At 58.3% G+C, this 17,143-nt stretch overlaps 1 protein-coding gene across 1 annotated transcript in view; it reads left to right on the top strand.

The window, feature by feature from the left end:
• RPTOR (regulatory associated protein of MTOR, complex 1) overlaps window positions 1-17,143 on the top strand; it is a 264,169-nt gene that overhangs the window by 239,095 nt on the left and 7,931 nt on the right. The window contains exons 24-27 of the mRNA XM_012664182.1: window positions 6,860-6,965; window positions 10,330-10,444; window positions 11,815-11,939; window positions 13,468-13,572. Coding sequence (XP_012519636.1) covers window positions 6,860-6,965; window positions 10,330-10,444; window positions 11,815-11,939; window positions 13,468-13,572 — 451 coding nt within the window. The remainder of the gene's footprint in view (window positions 1-6,859; window positions 6,966-10,329; window positions 10,445-11,814; window positions 11,940-13,467; window positions 13,573-17,143) is intronic.

Genomic DNA, 17,143 nt, shown 5'->3' with positions numbered 1-17,143 from the left:
CGGGCTCGGTCGGCCATTTTAGATAAGCAGGCCGATCCACATGGCTCGTGGCCATCTTGGATAAGCAGCTGCCGGGCCTCATGGCTCCGGACAATCATTAAAATCATTGCTGAATTTTCAACAATCAAGGACCGAGTTGTGACTGATTAAATCAGATGTTCTTTTCTTAGAAGGTGCCTCGTTGTGATTGCTCAGTGTTATATGAATCAGGTACTGTGTCATTCTAAACCGCGTATTCTAAGAGAGTTTGTCTCGACTGTGCCCGGCCGCGTGTGCTGTGGGCACAGTTCCAGTGTGGCGGTTCCTTCTCACCTCGACTGCAGGAGCTTTGGTCTCTCAAGAGCCCCAGCCTGGCCCCACCTGCACCGGGCTCACTGAAAGCCGGAGGGAGCATCACTCCACCTTGGAAATAAGAAAAGGTCAAGTAAACTCTAAAATCCTGACTTTCGAACTCATTAGTGAGCTAAGGTTGCAGGAGAACCGAGTTGCCCAACAGGGAAGGGAAAACGGCACCTCCCAGGAGAGCCGGGCCGGGAGGCCGAGGCAGGAGGATCACTTAAGGCTGGGAGTTAGAGACCAGCCTGGGCAATAGTAAGACCCCATGTCCCTACAAAAATTGAAAAAAAAAAAAGCTATCTCTATTCAAAGATGAATTGATCTTGAATATTGAAGATAATAAATCCAATTTAATACACTATTAGAACTAAAAAAACAAATGCAACAGTGTTGCAGCATAGAAGATCAATATACAATTACTATTTGTATTATATTTCTATATGTTAGCAATGAGCAATCTAAAAATGCAGTTAAGAAAAACATTCCATTTTCAATAATGTCAAAAATAATAAAATACTTAGGAATAAACTTAGCAAAAGAAATGTAAAACTTGTACTGAAAACTATGAGACATTGGAAGATATTAAAGAAAACTTAAATGGAAAGAAATCATATGTTTATGGATCAAAAGATATTAAGATGAAGTACTCCCCAAGTAGATCTACGGATTCAGTACAATCACTGTGAAAATTCCAGTTGCCTTTTTTGTAAAAATGGACAAGCAAATACTAAAATTTGTATGGAAATTCAGGGGACCCAGAATAGCACAAAATAAAAAGAAACATTGTAAAAGACAAGCAAATTGAACAACTCAGGCTTCAAAACTTGCCAGATAGTGCAGCTATGGTGCTGGCATAAAAGCAGAGGTCAGTGGATTAGAATCCAGAGCCCATCACTGCTCTGTGCCCACAGACGCAGCCACTCAGACGAGACAATCTCCTTGAAAGAGACGGACGACCACAGCTCAGCGACAGGTAGGTAGCCGGAGCATCCTTGTCTGTGAGACAAAGTGAGTTTTAAAAGTGTTTCAACAAACCAAACTTCAGACACAGATAGCTTCACTGGCAATGCTACCAAATCTTTAAGGAAGGAATAATACCAGTTCTCCTTAATCTCTTAGTAAGAAAATAAAAGAGGAGTGAACACTTTCAACTCGTTGTATGGAGGCAGCATTATTCTGATACCAAAACCAAAGCCATCACAAGCATAAAAAACTACCAACAGTATGCTTCATGAACATAGCCCCAAAATCCTCAGCCTGGTATTAACAGGGTCATTGTACAAAAATCAGTTGCATTTTCATGTGAACAATTGGAAACCGAAATTCAACATCAGTACCATTTACAATAGCACCAAAAAACATGAGATATGTATAAATCTTTAAAAAAAATGTGCAAGATCTGTATGCTGAAAAAATATAAAACACTGATGAAAGCAGTCAGAAGACCTAAATAAATGAGACCAGGCTCGTGGATTAGAAGACTCAATAATGTTATGATGTTAGTTCTCCCTGAATTGATATTTAGATCAGTGTAAGTCCAGTCAGAATCTTAATAGGATTTTTTGGTAAAATCAGCAAATTTATTCTAAAATTTATGTAGAAAAACAAACCAAAATAACTAAAACAAATTTGAAATAGAAGAACAAAGAGGACTCACTGTATCCGATTTTAAAGCTCACTGTGCAGTTAAAGCCGTCAACACTGGAATTGGCGGGAGGACACGCACGTTGATGGATGGAACAGAACGGAGCGCCCAGGTAGGTCCATGCAAGTGTGTCCAGCTGATTGTGAGCAAAGGTGTGAAGACCGTCGGGTGCAGTGGAGAAAGGACGGTCTTCCGAGCGTGCCGGACAGCGGGCAGCACATCTGACAGCAGCCGCGGCCGACCTCACGGCCTGAACGGCCACCTCCAAGGGAGTCGTAGCCCCGGATGTGAAACTGGACCTGTAAAACTTCTAAAAGGAAGTGGAAAAAGATCTTTCTGACCTTAAGTTAGGCAATGGCTTCTTTAAAAAGCTACAAAAAGCACAAGTCATAAAAGAAAAAAAAACAATAAACTAGACTTCATCAAAATTAAAAACTGCTTTAGAAAGACACTGTCAGGAAAATGAAGAGACAGGCCACGGCCGGATAGAAGCTGTAAAACACGTGTCTGGTCAGATCTGTGTCCAGCACACATAAGGAGCTCTCAAAATCCCATAATGAAGAAACGAGCATCTCGATGAGAAAACAGTGGCAGAAGATTTGCGGACACCCCGCCAAGGAAGATACACAGACGGCAGATGGGCGCGTGGAGAGACGCTCTAGGTCACGCACGGCGGTCGTCGGAGGTGCGACTCGCCGCAGTGGACACAGCACACGCGTGAGAACGGCTGGAACCCCGAAATCTGTCAAGGCCGAGTGCTGAGGAAGGACCGGAGCCCTCGAAACTCTCCCCCTTGGCTGGTGCAAACACAGGATGTGACGGTCACTCTGCACAAGTGGCTGCCGCTTACAGAGTCACACGTACAACCCGGCAGTTCCGGGCGTTCACCAAGAGAAATGGAAACTGTTCACTCGGAAACCCGCACGTGCATAGTCACTGTGTCTTTATTCATAGTCACCACAGCTGGACACACCCCGATGCCCTGCACCTGGCGAGCAGATGAACAAGCCGCGGCGTAGCCTGTAACGAAGGACCCGTCGGGAGAAAGACGACGCCACTGATGCCTCCGGCGTCGCAGGTGAGTCTCAAGGACATTGCGCTAAATGCAGCAGCCGCTGGAAAAACTACGTACCGTGTGGTCTGTTTATACAACATGCCAGAAAGGGGGGGCCGACAGGGACAGAGCACAGTCTGGTTGCCAGGGACAGGCCAAAGGGAAGCGCCGGTGAGAGGGACGGGAAACGGGAAACGTGGGGAGGCGGAGCGGTGGCCACGTGACCCCGAGCCTCTGCCACAACTCAGAGCGGCCTGCAGAGGGTGAAGGTTAAATACGTCCTGTCTCAGTCAACCTGGCTTTAGGGGGAAAAAGAAACCCTCCCCTCTCTCGTGTTCGGTCACACTCAGGAAAGCATGTTCGGATGATGTCAGCCCACACTTGGGTGACGCACACCGTGAGCTCCGATCGCCACTCCGAGCTTTTCACCCATCGGCAGCCAACTTGTGACGGCCGTTTGCAACTGGGAGGGCATCTCCTCCGACGAGCGGGCCCTGGGAGCACGCGCCGCCTCTCTCGTGGAGGGATGATGTCATTGTTTACGGGGGTAACTTGATAAACACTGGGAAAAATAATGAAAATACCGGGGGAAAAGCAAGTCACAAGCAAATTTGTTCTCAGTCCACGTAGTCAGAACATGCTTTGTTTAGTGGGAAGAAGCCGAGGGAGCTGGGAGTCCGGGAGTCGCCGTCGGCGTTCACGAGCCTGCCCCGGGGTCCCCTCCCGCGTGCCCTCGCCCACGTGCACCTGCTTTGAATTTTACCCCTCGCATCTTAACCCTGTTCAAATTCAGAGGGATTGAAAATGAGACTCGGCCTTGGGTGAGGATTTGCTCTGTGTGAAAATTCCCCAAACTGCCGCCCTCCTGTCAGGCTTCTGGGGACCCTCTAATCTCCCTTTATTCCTGAGCCCCAGGTTTTCCTTTGCAGCAGGAAGGAGCTGAGCATGGCTGGCTCTCAGCTGCGTGTCTCTGCGGGAGGCTGCAGAGTGTAATTGCTTTCTGTCTGAGGAGAAGCCAGAGGTGTTAGAAATGCGGAGTGTCGTGACCCTCGTCACGTAAGGCTGTTACCAACACCCACGCCGCGAGCTGCGCCCGGAGGCAGGCTCAGCAGAGCGGGGTCTGGGCGCCTGTGTATGGAGAAGCTTTCATGCAGCACGAAGAGAAACGGGCAGAGGGGAGGGGAGGCCGGGCGAGGATTAGGAACTGAGCAGCCGCGTCTGCCCCTCGTCCCCAGCGGGTCAGTGCCCACTGCTTCCCGTGGCGTCTCCGCCTTCTCTTGTCGCCACACGCCCCACCACACACACGCACCGCTCCGGCCCCTTCCTTTCTGCCCGTGCTTGTCCTGTGAGCTTAGCCGGTTGTACTGGGACAGACCCTCGGGTGGCTCCAGAACCACGTCACCCACTCCGTTCCGGTTCTGAAAGTCCCTTCGCAGCTCTGCACGGGCTGTAGGAGAAGGTTCCCGGCGCCTGCAGGGCTCTGTCCTCGGAGCTCAGCGTGAGGGAAATGGAGCCCCCACCCCCTCCCTCACCGCGACGCAGAGTTCCGGGCCGGCGCCCTCGCGACAGCGCCAGGGCCTGCCAGCCGCACCCGGGCGTCCGTGTGCCCCGGGACTCCCCCGGCACAGCTTCCCATGTCCTTGCAGTCGTCACCTTTGCCCGTCTTTGGAGCCGAGGCTTTGAAGCCCCCCCGTGCCTGTCCCCACAGCCGTCCCCACGTCTGGATGAGCAGTGGGGCACCGCGGGGAGCCCAGGCCCAGGCCGCAGAGAAGTGAGGGTCCCGCTGGGCCCCTCTCCCCGCCTGCTCCAAAGCGCCTTCTACTCCCGGCCTCTAATTTATTCCCAGAGAACCGAGTTTCATGAAAGCGCAATATCTCTGCTCCTGCGCGGGCTTCGAGCCTTTTCGTCTGGGTTTTTCCTTATTACTGTTCTGCCTTACTGGTCATTTGTCATTTCTTTTCTGTTAAGCTCTGGATTGTCATAAAATGAACCCAATTGTTGAGAATCCACCGTCTGCCCCGTTCGCCATGGTGGGTTATTTCTAACCCCACCGTGTTCGGAGGCTGGTGTTCGACGCCCCGTGACTGCTTCTGCGTGTGGACGTCCTTTTCCTGGTGCTGCTGCGTTGTCGGGTGTTTTGTGACGTGTAGGAGAAAAGGCGTAGAGGTGACGCGCTGGGAGAGGAGCCTGCAGGCGTCCGTGGGAGCGGGCGAGGGGTCCGCCATGCGTGTCGTGCGATCAGAGACGACACGCGGGAGGCGATGGGGAGAGACAGGCGTGTTCTGTGCACGTTTCATGCAGTAACTCACTGCAAGGCCGCACCAGACACAAGGGACGCAAGCGCGTTCCATGTTCCTTATTTTTATGTTTTCTTCTCAGAAAAAGCAGTTTTTAGAATAACTAATAGCGGCTCTTTCGCCTTGGTGTTATCAGGGCCGGCTCCACGCTGGTTGCGGTGAACAACTCCGTCTTGACTGCGAGCCAAGAGGAAGCAGGGTTTTTATCTTGTTTAATTTCTTTTATATTTTGGGAATTTACAACTCTTAGCTTCTTAACAGGGAATCAGAGTCGGCCACACTCGCCCCGTGGCACCTGCGACTGAGGAAATTCATCCGCGTTGCACACGCAAGTGATCGTGCTTGCGAACAAAGTAGATTAAATCCTAGTTATTATTCGGTGAGTGTGGGCCTCTTAGCTGTTGATTTGCACACCCCACCCCGTGTGTGCACACACTCGCCGGCTCACACAACAGAGTCAAGGAATAGGGAAGAGGGCGACCGGCCCAGCGTCCGTGTTTCCAGTGGAAATAAACTTGGTTTCTCTGGAACTGTCCCATCAGGAGGGGGAGTTAGTTTGCACCTACCCAGGTTTGCAGCTCTGCACTCTCCTCACTAACTCTTCCACCCGCACGGAGCCTGGCGGCCACCCCCTGCAGTGTCAGTGAGACCCGCAGCTGCCCTCCAGGGCCTGGCCCAGCCTCTCCCCCGGAGCCTCTGTTATTCTTCTTTCTCGTAAGATCTCTCGTCTCCCAGCCACACACCCAGCTCCCTTTGGTACTGGAGACAGAACGAGGGCGAGAGGCCCTGGGCGCGCCTGTCTCGTGGTTTGTGTTCCTGGTGTTGGGAGCAGCACGTTAGCGCCCGCCTGCCCGACTGCTGTCTGTGGGTGCGGTGCCGCCCTCGGCTTCCGCGTGTTCCCTGAGCAGCAGGCGGCGCCGGGTCCTCTGGAGCTTTCCCAAGACCCCACTCCCGTCCCACCCCCGTGAGCCCCACCCCATCCAGCAGGCGCACCTGGGGAGAGCACTTCTCGCTTGGGGAGGCTCCGTAGGTGTGGACCTGCCGTGGGCCTGTGCGCCGTCGGCTGTGCGGGCCACACTAGGCAGCCCAAGGCCTTCAACACTTGAGGAAGAGGAGCCTTTCTCTGGACGACAGCCACAGCCGGCCCTCCTTACCTACAGGTTCCAAATCCACCGATTCAACCCACTGGGGATGAAAAATATTCGAAAAATAGAAATAATACAGCAATGGAAAATAATGCAAATCAAAATTTTAAAAAGAAAATACAAATCCGAAAGTAACGCAGTGTAACGACTATCTACGTACCACGTTCATTGCGTTAGGTTTTGTCAGTGCTGCTCTGGGCTGATGCGCAGAAGGCCGGTGTGCTTAGATTACGTGCCCGTGTTAACACGACACCGCTTTCTGTCCACACTAGCATCCCTCCATTCTGGCATCCACGTGGGGCTGGAGCTGCCCCCACGGATACCGGGGGACGGCTGTGCTTTTCACGCACTGAACCTAAACGGGTGTTTTCTCTTCCTGAAGATCCCGGAAGAGCATGACCTGGAGAGTCAGATCCGCAAGGAGCGGGAGTGGCGCTTTCTGCGGAACAGCCTGGTCCGGAAGCAGGCCCAGCAGCTCATCCAGAAGGGTAAGCGAGAGGCTGTCTGCGAGCAGTCGTCCTGCGTGGGTGACCTCGTCCCGCCCACCTGCCCCAGAAGCCCAGCCTCAAATAAGGAAACGGGGCGGGTAGAGGCGGAGTCGCGCCTCAGGGTCGTGGGGAGGTCGGCGGCACCCCGCCCGCTCTCCTTCAAAGGTGATTTGAGCCTCAAGGTTATCAGCAAAGGTGAGGGCCTGGCCGACTGAAGCCTCTCAGAGAAGCAGAACTTTTGGGTTTTGACATTTCCAGAAGGGAAGGAACAAGCCCTTCCCAGGCCCCTGGGAGTCCACATCACTCCAGCCTTACGGGGACGTCCCGTGCCACGGCGTCACAGACGATGCGTCCTTCCCCGGGGACGGAAAACGGAAACTCGAGGCCCCCATTTCATTCAGATGTCCCCACCTGGTCCCTGGAATGGGTGTCACCCCAAACTGCACGTCAGTCCCGTTTTCACCAAACCTTTTACCAAATTTGCCTACAGATGCTAAAGTCGCCCCTTGGGCTGCCAGCTTGCTCCCCTCGTAGCCTCCCCCCGGGCAGAGGGGCCGCGAGCTGCTCAGGACAGCAGGCGTGTGCTGCCGCAGAGGGACGGCGCAGGGAGCTCCCTGCATGCGGCAACCATCAGGCTGCAGGCGCCCCAGCACGAGGCACGGCGGGGGGGGGGGGGCCCAGGCGAGACGCAGGGACCAGAGCGCCAGGCAGGCCCCCTTGCTGTAGCCCAGGGACCCTGGCCTTCCCCCACTCTGGGAGGGCGCGGATTGGCAGTAAGGCCCGGCGTGGTCTCCGTGCAGATGTGGGACTGTCCCCGCTCCAGCCCAGCCGCCCCACAGCCGGACCAGCACGGTCAGCTGGTCGTCGGGGCTGATTCGCCGCGTTCGCCTTGCCTCTCGGTCTTGAAAGCTTCTGAAGACTGTGATGGGCTACTCTTTAGGGCTGGGGTCGAGGACCCAGGAGACAGACTGTCCCTCCCACTGCAGCAGAGCTGGGCAGGCTGCCGAGGCCTGGCACACCTCGCTCCAGGGAGCGGAGACCACTGTCGACCTGGGGAGGCCAGTGCTGCTTGCAAGTGCTTGCCTGTGCGGCCTCCTCTGCGTGCCCCGCTGGCCCTCCAAAGTGCCACGGGTACCTGTTGCATTAGCATGGAGGGCAAAGGTCGTGCCCAAGGCTCACCCTGGCTGCCCAGAGCTCTGCCCTCTGTGGAGGAGATGGCGGGAGACGCACAGGAGGCGCCCACGTTTGGGGTTCGGCATGTGCTGCCCCCGCGGGAGCCACTCGAGCATGTGCCGCCAGGGTGGGCGTTCTCCAGGGGAGAGAAGAGCGCGGCCCCCTGGGTGGGAGCCGCCGCTGGCCGACGGCAACAAAAGGCTGCTCTCCTGGAGTCTGCGGTTCTCTGGGACCCCGGGCCTCCCGGCTGGCGGCTGACACATCACCCAAAGGCCTGGAAGCTGAGTGCCCCACACAGTTCAACGCGGGAAGGTGACGCCAGCCTGGTGTTTGTGGTCAGAGTTGAGCAGGGTGTGGAATGAAGCCAGCATTTAAGGCACAAAACCAGGCTTTCTAGACAAAAAGAATGTATTTATCATGCAGAGTAGGGATTTCTCCTCCAGCCTTTGTGAAAGAAGAAGCTGGTGTCAAAAACACACAGAGGAGGAGCTATTGGACTGCCGGAAACATCCACAAAGGGGGTCGAGGACGTGTGGCACCCGGGGACTGGACCCGAGGGGGAGCACACCCCCCCCACCCCGCGTGCTTGAAATCTGGGCTCAGCGCTACGTTGCTTTTCTCTGGCAGCCCGCTGGCCGGCTGCGCGCCTGGCAGCGAGACGCGGCGGAGGGAGTGGGGCCCGTAGGGGAGCAGGGTGGACGGGAGAAGGCGGCGTTGCCCGGGAGACGCTGGGAAGGCCCCGCCTGGCTCTTCTGCCTCCCCTGGGGACGTGTGGCCTTGGCTGTCCCACACTGACACTGGCCTGAGCACAAGGCGACTCCCGCTGGGTTTCGCTTTCTCTTTCGAGGCTCACAGTCAAGCCCAGGGCTTTGGCTCCCTCCGGACAGTCCCCGCAACTGCTCCGAAGCTGCCTCCAGGGTGACAGCACCTCTGCCACGGGGAAGCCTTTGGGGCGCTCGCCTCTGCTCTGCTCGGGTGACCCCGCCGTACCACGAGTGGTCTCATCCCCCTGCCAGGTCCTCAGTCTGGGCCGCTTTGCGAAGGAGGGGGCCGGGCCTGACTGCACAGTGACAGAGCGGCCCTCCACGCGCCCCGCACACCCCAGCGTCTCCCGAGCTTCCGCCCCAGCCACCGCGGTCCTGGCGCCCAAGGAGGGCCGTGGCCCCTGCCGTGCTCCAGCCCAGCTCACAGTCACCTGCAGCAAAGTGCCCACGTTACTCGTCTTTGACCTCGAGCCCCAAGAGTAGGTCGGCTTCCTGCCGGGGCCCCGCGCCCCGCGCCTGGCAAGGAAGACTCAGGCCAGACCAGAAGCCGGGCGGGAGGCGCTCAGCCAGGCCAAGAGGCTTTTCTTCGCGCAACCCAAGAACCGTGTCACTAAGGAATGGCGTGTGCGTCTCCAAAACGCCCGCCCGGGTCACCTGGAGGCTGAGCAGGTGTCGGGGCCGAGGCTGGGCGGCCGTCCGCCTTCCCTGCTCAGGGCTGCGACCAGAGATGAGACGTGCGCACCCTTCAGTCCCCCCTCGCATCATTCGCCAAAACCGCGTCCAAGCCCATCGTGACTCCACACTTTCAGCCTCTTGTTATGGTTCTAAAACAGTCTTCCCAAGTCCTGGGGGCTCGTTTCCTAGCGCTAGTGTTGGGGAGCCTGGCGCGTACAGCCACATTCCCCTCTTCTGTCGAGTGTGTGATTGTGTTTCCTTCTGTCGTGTAACTTCATAGTTAACGTCTTTCTCGACGGAAAGACCCCCAGGACTATGGCTGGGCTGCGGGTGATGACGGCCAGGTCTGTGCTGCCAATCAGAGCCGTCCGTGGGGAACTTTAGTCCGTGGGACTTTCTTCACAAACCTCAGCCAGACACATCCGCACTGATCAAAACTCTGCTGATGCGCAGGACGACGGGCGCTGATCGGACGCTACAGTGTCCGGCCTCAGGGGGCAGAGGAGTCTGGGCTGAGCAAAGGCACAGACCCTCCCCCAGATCGCGGTGGGTGCCGTAGCCTGAGTGCCAGGCGAGAGCTTCTCAGCGTCCAGCCTCTCCTTCGGTCCCTGCTCCCCTGCGTTACCTCGGCGCCCCGCCCCTGCCAGTCCCCAGGCACCGGGAGTTGGTGCCGGCCCTGGGAAGACGCAGGGTCGATACTGACTGTGAACTAAGACCGGCCGCTGAGTCCACTCTTGTGTTTCTCCTGGCAGGCGTCACGAGACTGGACGACCAGATATTTCTGAACAGGAACCCGGGTGTCCCCTCCGTGGTCAAATTTCACCCCTTTACCCCGTGTATCGCCGTAGCTGATAAGGACAGCATCTGGTAGGCATCTCGCGGTCGCGACCTTCCTCCCACTGGTGACAGCCCGAGGGACATGGACCCGCGTCCATTCCCCATCACACCTGCGCCTCCTCTCGTGGGAGGCACTTGCTCCGACACCTCGGTGCTGTCTCGGGTGGAAGGGTCTCAAGAGTGTCCCGAGAAATGTCCCTGCTGGCCTCCTCCCCTGTGACCTGGCCCCGCCTGCCCCAGGCCTCCCTCTGGCCTCTTTGCCAAGGGACGGTCCAGGGCCCTGACCTCCAGCCTCACCTGCAGCGGAGGGGCCTGCACGGGGCTCTCGCTGAAGCGAGTGTGACGGAAGAATAGCAGTAAGAAGACGTCAGGTGTCAAAGAGAGGCTCGAGTTCAGTTTATGACACGCCCGCCTTACGTAACGAGCGAGGACCCCCTTCATGGGGGAGAGCGGCAGGAGGGGGACTCTGTAGCTTATAAAACGCCTGACGTCCTCACCTCTATTTCTTATTCTTCTCTCTCTCTCAAAATTATGGTAAGACGTGCACGGCATAAAATTTACCATCGAAGCCATTTGTAACCGTGCAGCTCGGTGGCATTCAGCGCGTCCATGTTGCGCAGCCCTCAGCAGCGCCCATCCCCAGAACCAGTTTTATCTCGCGACGCTGAAACTCTGTCCCCACGAAAACCAGCCCCCGTCCCTCCCTAGCCCGCCCCGGCAGCCTCCACTCTGCCTCCCGCCTCTGGATCTGCCGGCCCTGGGGCCCCGTGTCAGTGGAATCGTACGGTGTCTGCCCCCCGTGTCCGGCTTATTTCACGCAGTGCCGCGTCCTCGGTGCATTCGTGCCGTGGCAAGTGTCAGAGCTTCCTTTTTCTGGCTGAATAGGTTCACTGTGTGGTCGGACCATTTTTCTCATTCATTCATCTGTTGATGGACTCCTGGGTTACTTCTGCCTCTGGCTGTTGTGAATAACGTTGAACCTGGGCCTGCAGGTGCCTGTTCAGGTCCCTGTTTTCGATTGCTTTGGGCGCACGCCCGCAGGTGCGATCGCTGCATCGCGCGGTAGCACCAGGTCTAGTGTTTTAAGGAACCACCAGACTGAGCACGAGGCTCCACTCTCCCCGCACCCTCACCAACACTGCTACTTTCCTTTCTTTTGTTTTCCCTCTTTTTCTTGGAGATGGGATCTCACTGCGTTGCCCAGGCTGGTCTCGAACTCCTGGGCTCAAGTGATCCTCCTGCCTCAGCCTCCCGAGCAGCTGGGACTGCAGGCGCCGCCACGGTGGCTTTGTCTTCTGTTGTTTGCTAGTAGCCGTCCTGGTGGGCTTGAGGGGGTGTCTCGTTGCAGCCTGGGTCTACCTCTCCCTGATGACGGGTCCTGTTTCTCTGATTCCCTTAAGTTTCTGGGACTGGGAGAAAGGGGAGAAGCTGGACTATTTCCACAACGGAAACCCGCGGTACACACGGGTCACGGCCATGGAGTACCTGAACGGCCAGGACTGCTCGCTGCTGCTGACGGCCACTGGTGAGTCGGTTTGCGCAGCTGGGACCTGAGCCCAGAGCTCGGAGGAGGTGGCAGGGCCGACACAAGGTCCCAAGACCCACAGGACATGCGTGCAGTCTGTGTTCTTGCGGAGGGCCCTGCCCACAGCTGAGAGCCGCTGCCGTCCAGAGGCCGGAGGTCCGTGAGGGCGGGGCCTCGACACAGCCACGTCTCGCCTGGATCCCCGGCCCTCCCGGGACCAGGAAAAGCCTCCCCCTAGAAGGGAGGGGCCCCCGCGCCTGTCGCGTCCTTCGGAGACACAGTCGCAGCCGTGCTGCGGGGCTCACGCGAGTGGCGGATCTCACTCTGGGCTCTTTTGTTTTCTTGGTTTCTTATTTTTGGTCTGAACTGTCTTAATTTCAGCCTTACCTTTTTTCTTTTTATTTTTTAGAGACCAGGTCTCGCTGTATTGCCCAGGCTGGTCTTGAACTGCTGGCCTGAAGCGAACCTGCCCCCTCCCCCTCCCGAGTGCACCCTCCCTTTTGAACGATAGTTTTCCGAGTCGGGTGCCCTACGCTGATTGTCATTTTCCTTTACCATTTTTAAAATGTGATTCCGTTGCCTCTTGCTGATGAGGAGCCCTGTCCCTCAAACTGCCCTTACCCCAGAGGTCAGACGCGTGTGGGGACGGGTGGAGGGTAACGGCGGCAAAGGCAGACGCCTCGCACTGCCCCCACCCCGCGTTGCCCTGCCCTGGCCCTGGGCGCATGAGCCACAGACGACACGCTCCTCTCCTCTTTCAGAGTGTCTGTGGCCCCCCAAGGGGTGTGGCCATGGGGACACATCCTCCTGGCAGCCACTCCTCCGAGCTGGGCCACCTCAGGACCAAACAGCGTCAAGCCAGTGTCCAAAGCCAGATCACACTGCAGGCACCAGGGCGTGGGCAGGAGGGGATCCGGGTGGGTGGACGTGAGCGGCCAGCGAGGTGCGGCGAAGATTTAAGACGGGTCAGACTCGGGCGGCCCTGGGCACCCAAGAGGAGGGGCCGGGTCCTCCACAGGCCACAGCTGCCCGGGAGATGCCTCGGGAGGCTCCGGTTCCAGAGCAGGGAGCACCAGTGTCCCTTTAGGGAGGGGTGCCCCCACCCCCATTCTCAGTCCCGAGAGCCCCCGCGGCCTGGGTTGTGTGTGGCAGGAAGGGAGGGTGAAGACAGTTTGCACTCTCGTGCTTCCCTGGGCACAGGCGGTTAAGTGGGGGGCAGAGCAGGGCCCGAAGCGTGTCCCCAGCCCCGGCTGAGCTCTGCCCTTCCTCCCGCCAAGGAGAGCCCAGCTCGGCTGTGCCAGGCTCTGTGGCCAGCCGGAGGCTGGAAGAAACCACGGGTCTCCCGTGTCCCCTCGATGCGGCCCTTGCCCAGGGTCACCCAGGTGTGACTCTGAGGAAACGGCATCCGCAGACCTGGAGCCGCCAGCCCCGGGGCACGAGGAGTCTCGCTGTGCAGCATGTCCCCAAGGTGACCTGCACACGCAGGGCACAGGGCCCGGCTTCATGTCCTTCCCCCCTCCCCCCGCAGATGACGGTGCCATCAGGGTCTGGAAGAACTTCGCTGACTTGGAAAAGAACCCAGAGATGGTGACCGCGTGGCAGGGGCTCTCGGACATGCTGCCGACGACGCGAGGTGGGTCGGCCGGCTCCTCGGGCAGAAGAGGGTCCCAGCCTCTCCTCAGACTGCTCCGCTCCCCGCGGGTCCTGCATCCTGGGCGTGCTCGGCAGCCCGTGGCGCCTGTCCTGAGCTTCATCCCGGGTCACGGCTGGGCTGCGGGGGAAGCGTCGCTGCAGGTGGGGCCGGGGACGCTGCGGCCTGTGCTCCTCGCGCCCCAGTTCAGCCCTCTCGGTGGTCGGCACGCCTGTAGCGCGGTCGTATCTTTGCGTCCGGCGGGAGGCCCCATGCGCGCCGGCACGCCCTGGCTGGCAGATGCCGAGGCTGCAGCGCACGGCTCCGGGCTCAGCTTTGCACGTTGCCTGTGCCGCTGCACAGCCTGGGGGAGGGGCTCGGCCAGGCCCACGGCTCCTTCTGGAAGGACTCGGGCGGGTGTCGGGCTGTGGACTTCCAGAGACCCTCCTGCAGCCAGAGGCGCCGGCCTCTGGGAGTCGTTGCGCTAGAAGCAGAAGCCACACCCTGCCGGCCCTTGCCTGCTGGCTTTTGGTTCCCATGTCACAGTCTGTGGCCTGTGTTGTGGCCTCAGGCTTCACGGTCAGCCATCTGCGTGGGGCCGCCCCGGTTCTGCCCCAGACCGAGTGGTCCTGTCCTCCCCTCCCGTCCCAGCACCTCAGGTGCGACTCCAAGTGGGCCATGCCAGGCAGGTGTGTCCTCGTGTGTTGCTCTTTATAAAAAACGTGGCCATGTTGTAAGTTTTTTCAGGGAAAAAGACATCATCAATACTAGTACCCTCCAACACAGCTGGGCCCACCCCATGTGCTGTGTGGGTGACATAGCCGCCACCGCAGTGTCCCCATTTCTGTGTCTTGCCTTCGTCCCACCTCAGAGCAGAGGCCTGTCCCGCAGCCCACAGGCCCCGGCCCGGCCCACTCGGCCGCTGACGGCAACCCTGACCCTGAGGTACTTAGAGGTCAGTTCTGGAAGACAGGGCCTTCAGAGGTTAAAGTCAAGCAGAGGTTGCACCAGGCAGTGACACAGGGTGTGATGGACGGGACCCCAAAGCTGTGACCCCCTGCCTGGGGTGTTTCTCTTTGCCTGGCTGGGTCAGGCCTCAGCTTTATAAAATTTATAAACTTAAAAGCAATTCATGACCCCCAAAGTGATGGTATTTGGGGACGGGGGCCTTTGGGAGGTGATTAGGGTTAGATGAGGTCATGAGGGAGGGTCTCTGGTCCAGAGAGACCCCAGAGAGCTTGCTCTCCCGGCCACGCGGGATGTAGCGCGAAGGCAGCCGTCTATCTGCAAGCCAGGAGGAGCCCTCGCCAGGACCGTACCATGCTGGTTCCCTGATCTGGGACTTCTGGCCTCCGGAACTGTGAGAAATAAATTCCTGTGGTTCACGCAACAATCCTTGGCGCTTTGTTGTGGTGGCCTGAGCTGGCTAAGATGGGAACCAGCGGGAAGCCTGGAGCCGTGGCTTGGAGCCTCGCCATCCCCTGCTGAACAGAGTATCGGCAGAGTCTGTCTCAGACCTGCGGGGTCTTGCGTCAGGGCCCATGTGCAGGGTGACAGATGGAGCACTCAGAGGCCTTGGCATTGCCACCGCTGTCTGCCTGTCGGCCATGGGCCCAACTGTGCCCTCTGAGGAATGGCCCAGGACTAAAGGCCAAGGGGCCCCTCAGTCTCACTCCCAGAGTGCCCTGGGTCAGTGTGCCCGAGGGCCTCCCACAGGGCAAGGAGCAGCCTTTCTGCCCTGGCCAAGGACCCGGAGAGGGAATGTCCACGTGCGAACCGGCTCAGCGGCCGCGTGGAGGGACGGTGAGGTGAGACTGCAGGCCAGAGAGAGCTGCTCCCGGGGGAGCCCCTCCAGGCCGCCTGCTCTGCGGGCAGTGCACGGACCCCTTCCTGTGAGCCGCACCGTCTGCCCGAAGCTGCCTCTGTAAAGACGCTTGCACGGATAGAAGGACGGGGACGTCTGTGTCCCCCTGTGTGGCCTGTTCATGCATCTTCCACCAGCAGAGTCTGTCTCATTGCAAACGGACCATCCGGGCCGTGTAGATGTGGGCTCTGCAGCCTCCAACAAGGTCCCCAGCCCGGTTCCACGTCAAAGGGAAGGTGCCGGCCTCACTCCAGGGAGTTCCAGGGAGACCAAGAGCCGCGCCTTATCGTGGACGCCTTGTCATGGACGCAGACCCCAAGCCACACCACGGTTCTCAGGCTTCAGGTTTTTCCCATGTTCTTCCCTTTTGGGGGGCCGCGTCTGGACGTTTCCGAGAATCACTTGAAGAACAGAGTGTTAGCCAGAGGGACGGAGACCCGCAGGTGCAGCCCAGGGCCGCTCAGCTGGGAGAGAGACAACAGCCCTGCAGGAGGGACGAGCGCCAGGAGGGCAGCCGGGCTGGGTCCCTCTTCCTGAGGCCAGAGCGTCCTCCTGTGGTCACATGCCCCTCGGCGGTCCTGGGGCACCGGTCCCAGGAGGCAGCAGGACGCGCTTTCCTGCACAGAGCCTGCCCGTTCCCCACGGGCTCTCGTTCGGACCTCGGCCTGCCACCTGCACCCCCACAGCGGCCTGCAGCAGAGTCCTGGCCAGAAAGGGGCAGAGGGTCGCACGTGCTGGCAGGCTCCAGAGACAGAGCCGAGCTTGGCAGTGGCCACGTGTCTGAGCAGATGGCCTAGGGAGAAGGCTCCCGAACAGGGGTCGGGGTCTCTGTCAGTCCCTAGCCGGTCAGTGGCACCTCAGTTACTTGTACCTGGTTTTGGATGGTCCCACATACGTACCGGGCACGAGTGCTGCCAAAGGAGTGGCCACCCCGCCCTCCGGGATCGGTCGTCGGGCGGGCACTTAACGCATCAACAGTACTGGTGGGTTGTTCTTTTCTTAGCTCCAAACGTTAAGTTTCAGGGAAAGGACAGCTAATACTAACGGATAGAGGGCCAAAGACAGAAATGGTGCTTACTAAGGACTTCACTACCATCTAATCCAGTAAAAATTGGCCCGTGGGAAACCTGGAGGCGGAGCCCAGCCAGGAGTCAGGGGCGTGACCTTCGCTCGCTCAGGGCCCTGCGTTCGCGCCTTTCTCCTGAATTCGGTTTTCTGAGTCAGGAGAGTTTCCAGCAAGGGGGGGGCACACCAGGACTCTGGGGCGTCACCCCCCCCACCCCCCGCAAGGATGTTTCCTGGTTTTTGCATCTTGAATATTCTCTTGCTTAAGCTCTGGCCGCCTCCTTCTGTTTGTTCTGTTCCTGTTGATGCTGTTCCCAGGTCGCCTCTCTGTTCCTGCCGACCTGTGGCAGCATTTCCTGGCAGAGTGACCGGGAAGAACGTGCCCTGGACTCAGCTGCCTGGGCCCAGGGCCTGCAACGGTACCCAGGCGGGGGACCAGGCAGGGGACCAGGCGGGGGCCACACAGCCCAGGAGCACCAAGCCGAGGGCCATATAGGTGCGGCTTTCTCCTTTCTTTTTCTTGTCTCTCTTTTCTTTTTTCATTGAGGTGAAATCCATATAAAATTAACTTTTTTTTTTTGAGACAGAGTCTCACTGTGTTGCCCAGGCTAGAGTGCCGTGGCGTCAGCCCAGCTTACAGCAACC

The sequence above is a fragment of the Propithecus coquereli genome, unplaced genomic scaffold, assembly GCF_000956105.1.
Source record: "Propithecus coquereli isolate 6110/MARCELLA unplaced genomic scaffold, Pcoq_1.0 Scaffold869, whole genome shotgun sequence".
NCBI lineage: Eukaryota > Metazoa > Chordata > Mammalia > Primates > Indriidae > Propithecus > Propithecus coquereli.
The sequence above is the reverse complement of the archived record's forward strand: the minus strand, read 5'-3'. Positions and strand labels throughout refer to the sequence as shown.